At 41.4% G+C, this 11,803-nt stretch overlaps 1 protein-coding gene across 2 annotated transcripts in view; it reads left to right on the forward strand.

Moving 5' to 3' along the window:
* The window catches only part of BMP2K (BMP2 inducible kinase), a 49,756-nt gene that overhangs the window by 16,602 nt on the left and 21,351 nt on the right, over positions 1-11,803 (forward strand). For both annotated transcript variants that reach the window (XM_084204851.1, XM_084204852.1), the window contains exons 2-10: positions 2,303-2,421; positions 2,761-2,866; positions 4,516-4,658; positions 4,941-5,062; positions 6,052-6,133; positions 6,770-6,902; positions 9,057-9,160; positions 10,576-10,655; positions 11,436-11,596. In XM_084204851.1, coding sequence (XP_084060977.1) covers positions 2,303-2,421; positions 2,761-2,866; positions 4,516-4,658; positions 4,941-5,062; positions 6,052-6,133; positions 6,770-6,902; positions 9,057-9,160; positions 10,576-10,655; positions 11,436-11,596 — 1,050 coding nt within the window. The remainder of the gene's footprint in view (positions 1-2,302; positions 2,422-2,760; positions 2,867-4,515; positions 4,659-4,940; positions 5,063-6,051; positions 6,134-6,769; positions 6,903-9,056; positions 9,161-10,575; positions 10,656-11,435; positions 11,597-11,803) is intronic.

Consider the following 11,803-nt stretch of genomic DNA (forward strand, 5'->3'; position numbering starts at 1 on the left):
GCTGATAAGATGATCCCAAAAGTGTATAGTTAGGATGGCAGAAAGACAGTTCAAGTAAAGAAAGGTCAGAAAGATGTGTGAGCTTTTTAAGGAGTTGAATTGTGCTAAGTGTCTATTGACTTAGCTAACTATAGTTTCTATAGAAAGGCTTTTTACTAAGCATTCTAGGAAAAAGCGCCATGTGACTGTCCTTGGGAGGATTTAAACTTCGAATGACTTTGGTGGAAATCAAAGAATGAAGGAGATGAAGCTCCTTGTTGTGTTGAACACCGGAGAGCAGCTGAGCCTCACACCACCTGATGGGAATGGTGAGAGAATGGCAAGGGAAGCAGTGAGAAAACCTGTGAGCTGGTGGCGGGACAGGTCAGCTAGTCTTGCTCAAGGTTGTCTCCCTTGGCTCTTGCAGGAAAGGATTTTTATAGCGGTGCTGTTTTACTGATGGGAAACCATTCAAGGTCAGGGATCTGCTTCTTGCCGAAACAGGACCAAGTCTGCGTTTTCAGTCCCTAGGATTCCGCTGCTGGCTGATATCGCCACCTGATGGCCAGAGCAGCGTTTGGCTCAACATTTGGGGTTTTGCTGCTCTCCGCTGATGGTTTCTACCTAGGCCTGTCTGCTTCAGCTACATCAGAACAGTTGTCAGGGAGACTTGAAATCTGGAGTTCTCTTTTGTCCTTCTGCTAGGCAGAGAGACTTTTAAGGCTGTAAAACGGGCTTAAAAAGTCAAGAAGTGATTATTACCTTCCAGTCATGAGTCTTTTGCTTTACCTGACTACTGCTTTATGTTTTTGGTCAGATACTGGTCCTTAAAAACCAGGTAGCTTTATTGTGAGGATCGTACAAAAACTCTTCTGCTAATGAAGGTCTTGCACATCACTCTGGCAGAGCTCCAGGCTGGAGCCCTCTAGGATCATTTCAGTGCCAGCTGGAGTTGAGTGTTAAGAACTTGAACCGTTAAGAGTGGGTGTCCTGTGAATTTTTTAGGAAGGCCCTGTGTGAACTAGGATGAGGCTGTTGAATTAATCTTGCAGTAATTCTGCTTTGACAGCCTAGCATGTCATTTGGTTAAATGAGAATTAAGTTACAAAAAAAGAACTTCTCTTGAAGATTAAGTATTTATTAAATATAACTTTGCCTTCTTGAGTGGCAGTGATTATGTGCTTGTTTGCTCAAGCACATGAGACTTGCATACAATGAAGTGCGCTATATTTAATCAACACGACTTGCAGGTGCTGCTGGGTACCATGAAATGTGTGCATTTCAATTGGCTGCCTGATTTTTGGAGTAGTTACTTGTTTTAATTTACTTATTTGTGTCCCGATGGTGTACCTGAGCTCTTGCCCTTGTACAGAGTTCCTGTGGTGCTGGTTGGCTTGGGATCAGATAGCAGTTCAGGAAAGCAGGGATTGACATGGGCTCTGCTGTGAGGTGGATTTCCCAAGTGTGGGAAAGCTGTGCATGTGAGCCTTGAGGTGATGGCAGTATGGCCTCCTTGGGCAGCAGGCAGGACTAACAGGAGGCAGCTAAAACAGCCCTGCTGGGTTTCACTTTGGTGTCCTGAGCATTGGCAAGCCCTTCCTGTGTCGGTTTTTTCACTTGTGTATGTATTTCCTGCTTCCTTGATTCTTCTCTACCAGTAAAGAGAGAAAAAACCCTCTAACAATCCTGGTGGGGAGTGAGCTCGACTGTGTGGTTCCCAGTTCATGCCACTGTCCGATAAGAATGTTTCTGGTGGGAGTGGTTGTAAGAAAATGCTTAATTCCAGTGGGCACATTGAGTGTAGTTTAAATAAAAACACCTCTCTAGGGTTGGCTGCTTGCACTGTCTGGGGCTCCAGGGAAGCCATTGAGGCTAACATGAAAAGTCACATCACTTGCTTAGTGTGTCTCAAGACTTTTGCTAAATACTTTATTTTTTATATATTAGAATGTGGGTTTAAGGGAACTAATGTACTTTGACTTGATTCGAGTTCTTGGATGACTCTAAGTACTTCAGGGTTGATGTGTCAATGCATAGTTGTTCTGTGCTTTATGAATTCATTGGAATGTGAACATGCTTTTTTAATGCTTTCATGTAATGTTGTAAGAAAATAGTAAGACTTGAATGGTTTAGTTTTGTCCTGAATACTTGATTTAAAAGAAATGGATTGAGGTAACAAATATTTTTCTTCGGAAGTGTTTGTTACTAGTCACTCAATGACCGACATTATCTTTGTTGCTCATCCTGGGGATGTAGTGATGCTGACTAGGGGAGTGCCAAGAAGCTCAGGCACCTTCTTCTTTTTTGCACTTGTGTTCTCCAGGTGGCTTCTCCACGGTGTTCCTGGTGCGCACGCCCAGCGGCACGCGCTGCGCGCTGAAGAGGATGTGTGTCAATAATGTGCCAGACCTCAACATCTGCAAGAGAGAAATCACCATTATGGTAAGAAGGCCGTTACTTGGAACTGGAGAATGTGTCAGTTTGTAATGTACACCCAGCAAATGCCTCTCCAGTGTTTCTAGGCACCTCTTGCTTTTGAGGCTGTGCTCCTGATTTTCCATACTTACAGAAACTAATGCTGGCTTTACGGTTGGTGCACGATTAATTTCTCAAGGGATTATTCAAGTATGTCTTTGATACCTCACATGAAATGTGTACATTCCATTTCGTCAGTATGTCTGGTTCCCAAGCAAAAGGACTTTGTTCCAGCGCTGCAGTGGCAACTGAAAATCGCTCTTATTTTTCTCAGTACTGAAGTGTAGCGTCCATTTTCTGTTTCAGAAAGAGTTATCTGGGCACAAGAACATAGTGAGTTATTTGGACTGTGCTGTCAACTCGCTAAGCGATAACGTGTGGGAGGTGCTCATCCTCATGGAGTACTGTCGAGGTAAGAGTCATCGCCTAGGTATACAGAGGAAAAGGTTTGTACTAGTACCTGTGGTTTTGCTTAAAACCGTTCCCTTGATATAGGAGGTTAACATGTATGTGTCTCAGCTGGAATTCAGGTAGTTAGTTTCACTTTTTTGGCTGGCATTGCTACCTAGGCACTGGGCAAAATGTGCAAGTTTCACTAAGTGTTGTAATTAAGTATGGTTGCAAACAAGGAAATAAGTTTTCTTTGTATGAAGTGCAGTTGTGCTGTTCTGCTGGTGGTGCTAAGCCACAGGTACCTGGAATGTAACTCGATAGCCAAGACGAGCAAATTATCACCACTCTTCTCCCTTACCGATTTGTGTTGTAGAAGGTTCATCGGACAGGTCATTTCCTACATATGAGTGTAGTGAAGTTCAGAGTGATAGTGCTGTCCAGAAAGATGTTAGCCGTGTGTTCCTGTTTGACAATGTAACTTTGTTTGAAACAATACCTAAGTCAGGGACTGTCTGTTTTGCTGTTCTGTTCCCGTCATTTCACATATGTAGGGGATAAACTTGCCAATGAGTTTAACTTAGCATTTGTCTAAAATCTAGGAAGACTGGCCTCCTAGTATGAGATGGTGATTAACCCAAGTAATTGGTGATACTCTGCAACAAGTGCTGCAGCACAAAGTAAATACTCTAGAAAGAAGCCTCCCATGGTCTGTACTGCTTGACCAATACTTTGAGCTGAGGCATCTGAGGGTTATATTTGCAGTATAAGTATTGAGCCTTACAGTTTGTGCTATCTGTACCATAAGGAGCCAAAGGCAATGTAGATTCAGGTAGGTTTTGGGGGATGCCTTAAGGAGAAATTGAAAACTAATGGCCACATTTTTGGCGCTTTACCCTGCTTGTATGGATGAACTTCTGTACCGTTCTGGGAGCTCAGTTTTGACTCACTGTTGGTAGTATTGTTTCCCTAATGGCCCTGGTAAGTGGCCCCGTGGATGTCAGCTGTCAGACAGCTTGACAGTGGTAGGCTTCCTGTGTTGTAAGCATCCTTGTTTGACAGAATGCCCACCAAGACCCTTCTGTGTCTCTTCAAGAATCCTTCTTCATCTCTGTGTGCAGTGAGTGTTGTGGTGGGGAGAGCTTAGTGGTGTCTGGTACAGTTGCTGCAAGGAACAGGCAAGTATTGATTGCCAGTCTTCAAAGAAACTTATGAAAAGGGAAAGGGAGGTCTTCTTCCTTGGAGGATGAGTTCAGGGCTTTGTTTCCTGCCTTCCCTGCCTCCCCTTTGTTCCTCCTTTGTCTCCCCGGAAGACAGAGAGGATGTTTAGAGAATGAATTCGTGAACTCAGTTGATGGAGTTTGGGTTATGGATCCTAATGCAAGAGACAGTTTTCAGGTGACATATTGGTGTGATGGGTTCTTTATTTGTGTTTGCAGCAGTTGGTTTCAAACACATTTCAGCCTCAGGGACTGGACTGTCTTCATTTGAGCCAATATTTTTTCTCTTTAGGCTGATACAAGAATGTGCAGTTGGAAAACCAGGTTTGTTTTGTTCAAATACAGTAACTGTGGAAAACTTTCTTGCATCATAGACTTAATGCATATAACTGAGTCTTTACTTCTGTGCCTGGTAGGAATTACTTGAAAGAGATTTCTTCTGTTTCTTTAGCTGGGCAAGTTGTGAACCAGATGAACCAGCGTCTGCAGACAGGCTTCACAGAGCCAGAAGTAATGAGGATATTTTGTGATACCTGTGAAGCTGTTGCCAGGTTGCATCAGTGCAAAACACCTATAGTTCACCGGGATCTCAAGGTATGACCTGTCAGGAAATCCAGGCTGAAATCAGGGATCTGCTTGAAAAGGATTGAGGGTATGGGAGAGATTTCTGTAAGACAGGTTTAGAGTTGAGAGCTTGCTGTTGGTGGAGCTATAAACAGATGTTAGCTATAGAACATCATTTATTGCTAAAACCAAGGTGAGCAGTTGATTTTTGGGAAAACTTCCTGTTTGTGTGTGAGAACATCGAGTAACGCTTAACCTGGAAAATCATGCTTTTAAGTTAACGTACTTTTTGTGTGTTGGTTTTCTTTGAAGGTGGAGAATCTGTTGTTAAATGATAACGGGAACTACGTTCTCTGTGATTTTGGCAGTGCCACTAACAAATACCTGAACCCTCAAAAAGATGGTGTTAATATGGTTGAAGAAGAAATTAAAAAGTAAGTTACTTTTAGGTCATCTGTCATAGTAAACAACTGGGCTGCCAGGAAACTCCATGTTTTATAGTGTGATGTGCATGTATCAGTAATGAATTGAAATTAATGGCTGATTATGAATTAATTTTGGCATAAATATAGTAATAGACTGGAAGTATTTGATAAGATGAGCTCAGTTTGTTCACAGATTGTTTTTTAAAACAGCAATTCTTAATAAAAAAAAAGCTGTTGGCAAAAAGCATGCTGTTGTGGAAGTAAATTGTTCAAAAATACATGTCTGGCTCCTGGCCACTTTAGGAGTTGAATATTTTTCATTTGTTCCTTTTTTAATAGTGGTAAGCAAATACTTGCTAAGATACCAGGAACTCATATAAAGAAGTACTACAATGGATTTATGTAGTCTCATTTGTAGAGTATGGTCTGTCCATTCTCCTGAGACTGATCAGAAAAGTATTTCAGCTTTTCTTAGACACACTCTTGAAAACATCTATTATTGTTGTTTTGCCTTTCTGGACTAACAACTGCAGAGGGGTAAATACAGTTTTCAAGTCATGAAGTGAGACAGGCTTTTTCCATCTCTGAAGTGTTTGAACTACCAGTTGAGCACTTGTTTTGGGGTGTTAGTGTTTTGAAGTCTGCCTTCTGCATGTTTCAGTGTGGGATAGGGAGAGCCCTTGTGGGACTCAGCAGTCGCCCCGCCTCTGCATATGCATATGCACAGTCCCTCTGGCAAAAGTCTACTTTCGGGCAACAACACTACAGGACAATTTCATGTGACTTAATGCTTATTCTTGTGTCTGTTAGTTCATACTGCTGCTCATACTACAGATATTTGTGGTGCTGCAAATGCACTAATAACGTGGATCTGCAAGACAATTCCAGGCACATGTCTGAAACTTGTGTGGTTTGTGTGTGCATGGTGCATCAGGAAAACGATCTCTCAGTTGTGATGCTATATTTATACCTCTGTCCTCTCTATTTTATGTTTCTAGGTACACTACACTGTCGTACAGAGCTCCTGAGATGATCAATCTATATGGAGGAAAGCCAATAACTACCAAGGCAGATATCTGGGTAAGCAAAAAATCGGATAGTATGGTCTATGGGACTGGTTAAGGAAGGGGGAATTAAAACCAGCATTGACTGACTGAAAAAGTAATTATTGGAAAATGAAATAGATTGGGCAGCTGTAGTATACAGAACAGTAGAAGTATCTTGGGTAGTGTCATTTGTGTAAAGAAAACGAATCCCATATTTGGATTTGTGTGTTTAGTTTTTTTTTTTTAAAGGAAGGGGGATGTGATTTAGAACATCTCTTCTTATGTTGGCTCTGATTTCTCCTTGATAGCCCCCAGCAATTTCTTATGGGAACCTATTGGCATTATGATCAAGAAAGGCATTTTTTTTTTTAGTAGTTGCTGTTCAGATAAGGAGAAAAATAAGGAATTTAGTGCAAAGAGTCGTGATATCTGTGGGTGATATGACACTGAGTATGCAGGTCTTGCTGTGCTCTGGTTTGTACTAGGTGTGCTACAGGAATCAGTGGATGAGCAAGCGGTGTTAGAGCAGCTTTGATCAGCTGTGTTCCCAAGTGCAGCTCCTTCACAGCATGTCAACATCGCTGTGGCCGGGGAGCAGCGTCGTTAGTGCTGCCCTGCGGTAGCAAGGGCTTGCTCTCATCTCCTCACAGGGCTTGTGTTTCTTTTACAGGCACTGGGCTGCTTGCTGTATAAGCTGTGCTTCTTTTCCCTTCCCTTTGGGGAAAGTCAGGTGGCCATTTGCGACGGGAGCTTTACCATCCCCGATGGCTCGCGGTACTCCCACAGCGTGCACTGCTTGATCAGTAAGTACACAGGCCCTCCAGCTCCCTCAGCCAGCAGAGCACCCCAGCTGCTGCTCAGCACCTCTGCTGTCAAACCCTGCTGCATTGACCTGTGCCTCTCAACTCCCCAAGAGCCTTCTGGAAGCTCAGGGGAGCCTTTTGTTTTCTCTGGGACTCAGGGATGTTTTTTTTTTTCTTTAGGTGTTGATAAATCCCAAAGTAGTGGGGAAATTTATTCTGTTTATTGTTTAGCTCTCTTTATTCATATTTTTTGCCTTAAGTGTGTGTTTTCTTTGGAATGTTAGACTTTCCTGTCCAAGTTGGACAGTTGTGCCTAGCTAAATTTGAAATGCAGCTTTAGCATAGCACCCTCAGTGTTCTGAGATTCATTGCCCTGGGGACAATTTTAATAGTAGTTGCATGGTTTTTACCAGAACAAAAATATGGAAAGGTTTGTGCAACCCCAAGTGTCAGACCTGAGCTCTGGCAACAGTTTGGAAATGCTAAGTGTGAAAGAAAATTTTGCATGTGAAGCAGTTCTGAGGCTTGTGATTCAACCATTACCCAGACACAGAGATGTGGGAGCTAATATTTATAGTAATCATCAGTATTGTCCTTGTTTTCAGCTTAGGGTAGGCTGCCTTGAAAGAGTGAGATGGACAGCATGTGAAAAATTGAAAAGCTTTCAATAAGACCTCTTCTAACTCAAAGCTATGGATGTGTTGACTACCTAGTTTATGCTTTTATATAATAAGCCATACCAAATCCAAACCACTTTTTTGAGTGCACATTCATAATTGAGGAACAGCAGTTAGGATAGTAAGCCCTTGCCTTCTGCCAGTACTGACAAAATGAGATGGGTTTTTGAAGGACTTAAGTACTTTTCTGTCACAGTGTTACTTTTTTTTTTTTTTTTTAGAAAAGTATGGGTTTTAATCCTTTCTCCTAGGTATGAATGCAGATTTTTTAAATTCAATGAATGGTTGTGCCAAGATGAGCAGTACTGACATGGAATATATCTGGGTGAGGCAGAATGCCCTTATGTAAACTTCCCTTCTTTCCATTTGGAGTGGAAGTCATAAAAAACTGCCCTTGGTCATAAACGTTATTTCAGGGACTCTGGCTCCATCTCAGCTCTTTTACAAGGCAGTGACTGGGGAAGAACAAGCTGAACGTGCCCCACCCCATGAGCTTAACATTTCAGAATCATGTGGCAGGAGTCACTTCAGTGAGTGTTCTGCTTCCATGTCATGGGGCTGCCACTGAATGCTGGAATCTGTTATTTTGGTAAATCTCTTAAATTAAACTTGCGGTGAACTGTACAGGACATGAAATAATGACTTTGGGTAGAATTCTGGGGTCCGTCTGATTATTTTTTTTTTTTTCAACCTATGGAGGATTTTTGTAAAATGATGTGTTAGGTTGACCGTTCTGCTGAGCATTTGTGCAAGTGTACTTCACTTTGCTCATCAAAAGTGAGAAGTTAAATTTTCATGGTGTTCATTTACTTCATGGCAGAATGTCTTTTTAGAGGCGTAGGTTTTTTAGGAAGTGTATTTTACTGTTTTAGTTATGTTCTCTGGTTATCTAGGTGAGATTGCTGGATTGTGTGTACTGTGTTATATTTGATTTCATGGGAAAACAACAAACCTTTTAATTCGACAAGCAAACGTTTGAGAGGGAACATAAGGAATTTTGTTTTGTCAGGAAAGGTCCTTTTATTAATGAAACTGTATTTTTTATATGCAGAATTTTTCATAGTCAATGAAACCTACAGCGAAAAGCCCTTAGCATGATGAAGTAAGATGTGTCAATCTTGTTTTAGCTGCATTGAATTTTGTGTTAATCCTGGAATATGTTAGTGCAGTGAGTTGATTTTTGTGTTGTTTCTCTCTGCAATTACTAATTCCTACCTCACTTAAGTTCCCTTTTGCGCAGCTGCTTGTCAACATATCAAGCAGCATACATGTTCTCCAATTGTTTTTTGACCCTATAAACTATTTGACTTGACAAAAAGTACTAAAACAAGTCCCCCACACCCAAGATAACAGTGCAAAGACTTCTATGGTGGTAAGCTGATTTGGTGCAACTGCTGGATTTTTTCCTTGCTGGTAGCGTACTGTCTCAACAGGCTTTTTGTGATCTAGCAGTGATAAGTCTTATCAATTTTTGCAGGATATATGCTTGAACCAGATCAAGAGAAGAGACCTGATATCTTTCAAGTGTCTTACTTTGCCTTTAAAATTGCCAAAAAGGAGTGTCCAGTGTCTAATATAAATGTAAGTGCTCTCGGCTTCCTTGTGTATTTTCAGTGTGTTACGTAGTTAGTATTGAGAAGTCAGTGAGGGAGCTGAGAGGTCATGTCAGGTCTGTCACATGCCTGGTCCCTGAATGTATCACAGAGCCGAGAACATGGCAGGCTGATGTTGTGTGCGCGCAGTATGAGCTCTCTGTAAATAAAATATGTTCCTAATTGTGGGAGCATAGCTCCGTGGACTATATTGTTTCCATCCCAATACCCAGCCTGGGATTTTAGCCATTAGTGATCTCTTAATGCAATCAATATTAAATATACAGATGTTAACCTTGTTGACAGTAGAAGGCTGAATGTTGTAAATGGAGTGTCAAGAGCATGTATGTTTGCTCTTGGGTAAACCCTTTGCTTAGGCATCCTTAGCAATTGTGGTAGCCCATTGGAAGGACTCCAGTGAGTTGGAAAGCAAACAGAGCAGTACTTGAGTCAGCCTGCCTTCTTGCCCTTGTTTTCTGTGGGGGTCTGAGCTTGGTCTGCAAGATCACTTGATTCATAGATATAGTTACATCTGTAGTACAACGGAAGCCGTGGACTTTCAGCGATTATTGAGTATTACTAAGTGGCTCTCAAGACAAGCATCCGGAAAAATCCATCTCAAAATTGAGTTTAACAGATATTGGTTGTAGCAATCTCTGTCCTCAGAGGCAGACCAGTGAATTTTCTGAAATCCCTTTGAATTCCTTTTTTCCTTTAGCATTGTAGAAGGATGTCCTCAGTAAATTTGAGTGTTGCCTTTTGGAAACACAGATTAAAATAAACCAGGAAGTCTTGCAGTACTTGATAATTAACTGTCTCTATTTGTGGCCAGATTTAGATTTGCATTTGCTGTGTGCATGTGTCATGAGAGATGATTGATTTCCTCCTGTGCCCCCGACTGCCATATTCCTTATAAAACACAGTCTAGGTGATGTGGCATTCATCCAGCAATGTGGTGGAGGTGGGGGTAAGGTAAAAAGCCCATCAAAGCTTCGGCACTGCTTGGTTTCCTGGAATTTGTGTTGTGGTGGAAGAGCAGAGTGTGCTAAAAACAGTTTCCTCCAAAGACTGGTCTCTGCTTTAGAGAGTGAGGCTGAAGTGAGTCTCTGTGCGTCACACCAAGTGCTTAGAGACCGTGTTGCACCTCACTGTTGATAGCTGGCAGTGTACCTGAGTGAAGCGGCTCACAAGAGTGTCAGACAGTCAGGTCCCGCTTTACTTCTGCCACACACTGAGAGCATGTAGAGATACTGAAAGGTAAACCTATTATCAGCTACAGCTGAGTTCTGCATGCGGCCTTGGCACATGGAGCTCTTGAATCCAAGTATTCTTCTTCAATACGTAACAAATTTTTTTGTTTCAGGATTTTGGTTTTTTAATTTATCCAAATTTTTTTTTCCCAAGAATTCTCCTGTCCCCTCAAGTCTTCCTGAACCCATGACAGCTAGTGAGGCAGCTGCTAGAAAAAGCCAAATAAAAGCAAGGTGAGCAGAGGATGTGACTTTTCTCCTAATGTTGTTTAGCTACATGTTTGTTTAAAATCTCTTTTCATACGCTTGGGAGTAAATGAGGTGTTACCTCAGTAGAAGTCATTAGATAAACTGCATTTCTAAGAGCTTCAAGTCTGTTTGGATTCCCCTCCTTTGCTTTTTTCATTGTATTAAGAATCCATGGAGGGAAACAAATATTTTGTAGGTAAATGGGTTTTATTTGGTTTTGAGAAATTTAAATTTTTATGGAAAAATATTTACTTTTTTGGTCCTTGTTAATAAAAACAAACCCAAACCGTTGGCGTTCCTCTCCATGCTTCTGATTTCTGCTGTGATCTGGTGTGTATGCACCTAAGGCTGATGCTGGGTAAATGCTTTACCCTTTATTTCCTTGTTAATGGGAGTTATTTGGGCTTGAATCTGCCAGCATGTGTGACTCGGGTGCTTTTACATTTAGCTGTAAATATCAGCTCCGTTTGCAAGAAAAGGAATGAAAACATAAGAAATTGGTAGAGGTAGAAATAATTTGACCTAATGCATAATGTTTTCTTATTTCTTGTACATATGAACACTAGTCGTGTTCCTAATTGTAGGGTTGTGGACTCAAACACAGGACTGGAGTTTTAGGTAACTAATTTTAAGATACTTAGAAGCAGTGCTGAAGTAGAGTAGCACATGATTAAGACATAACTCAGCTGTTGAGATGTACTGTGTCAACTAGAAATATTTGTCTTTTCATCAAGTATCTTACTTGGGCAAAAATTGTCCTTTCAGAATAACAGATGCTGTTGGACCAACAGAAACCTCAATTGCACCACGACAAAGACCAAAGGCCAATTCGAGCACTGCCCCTTCCAGTGTGCTGGCAATCCAGAGCTCAGCAACTCCTGTCAAAGTACAAGTTCCTGGGGAATTTGCCAATCGTGGGCAAAAAGGTAACTTGAAGTCTGAGGGTGGACCAAAATAAAGAAGCAATTGTGCCTCTCTTCCTCTTCTTGCTCTACCAGAGATAACATTTAAAACTCTGTTTTATCAGTCTTATTTTTTTATATACCAAAAACCAAATCTTGATTTCTGAAAGATTCTGACTGTGTGAGCTGTAAATTTGGGGTGCCGCAAAAACTAAATTGAGACTGAGAAGT

This window comes from Fringilla coelebs, assembly GCF_963513975.1.
Source record: "Fringilla coelebs genome assembly, chromosome: 4".
NCBI classification, from domain to species: Eukaryota; Metazoa; Chordata; class Aves; order Passeriformes; family Fringillidae; genus Fringilla; species Fringilla coelebs.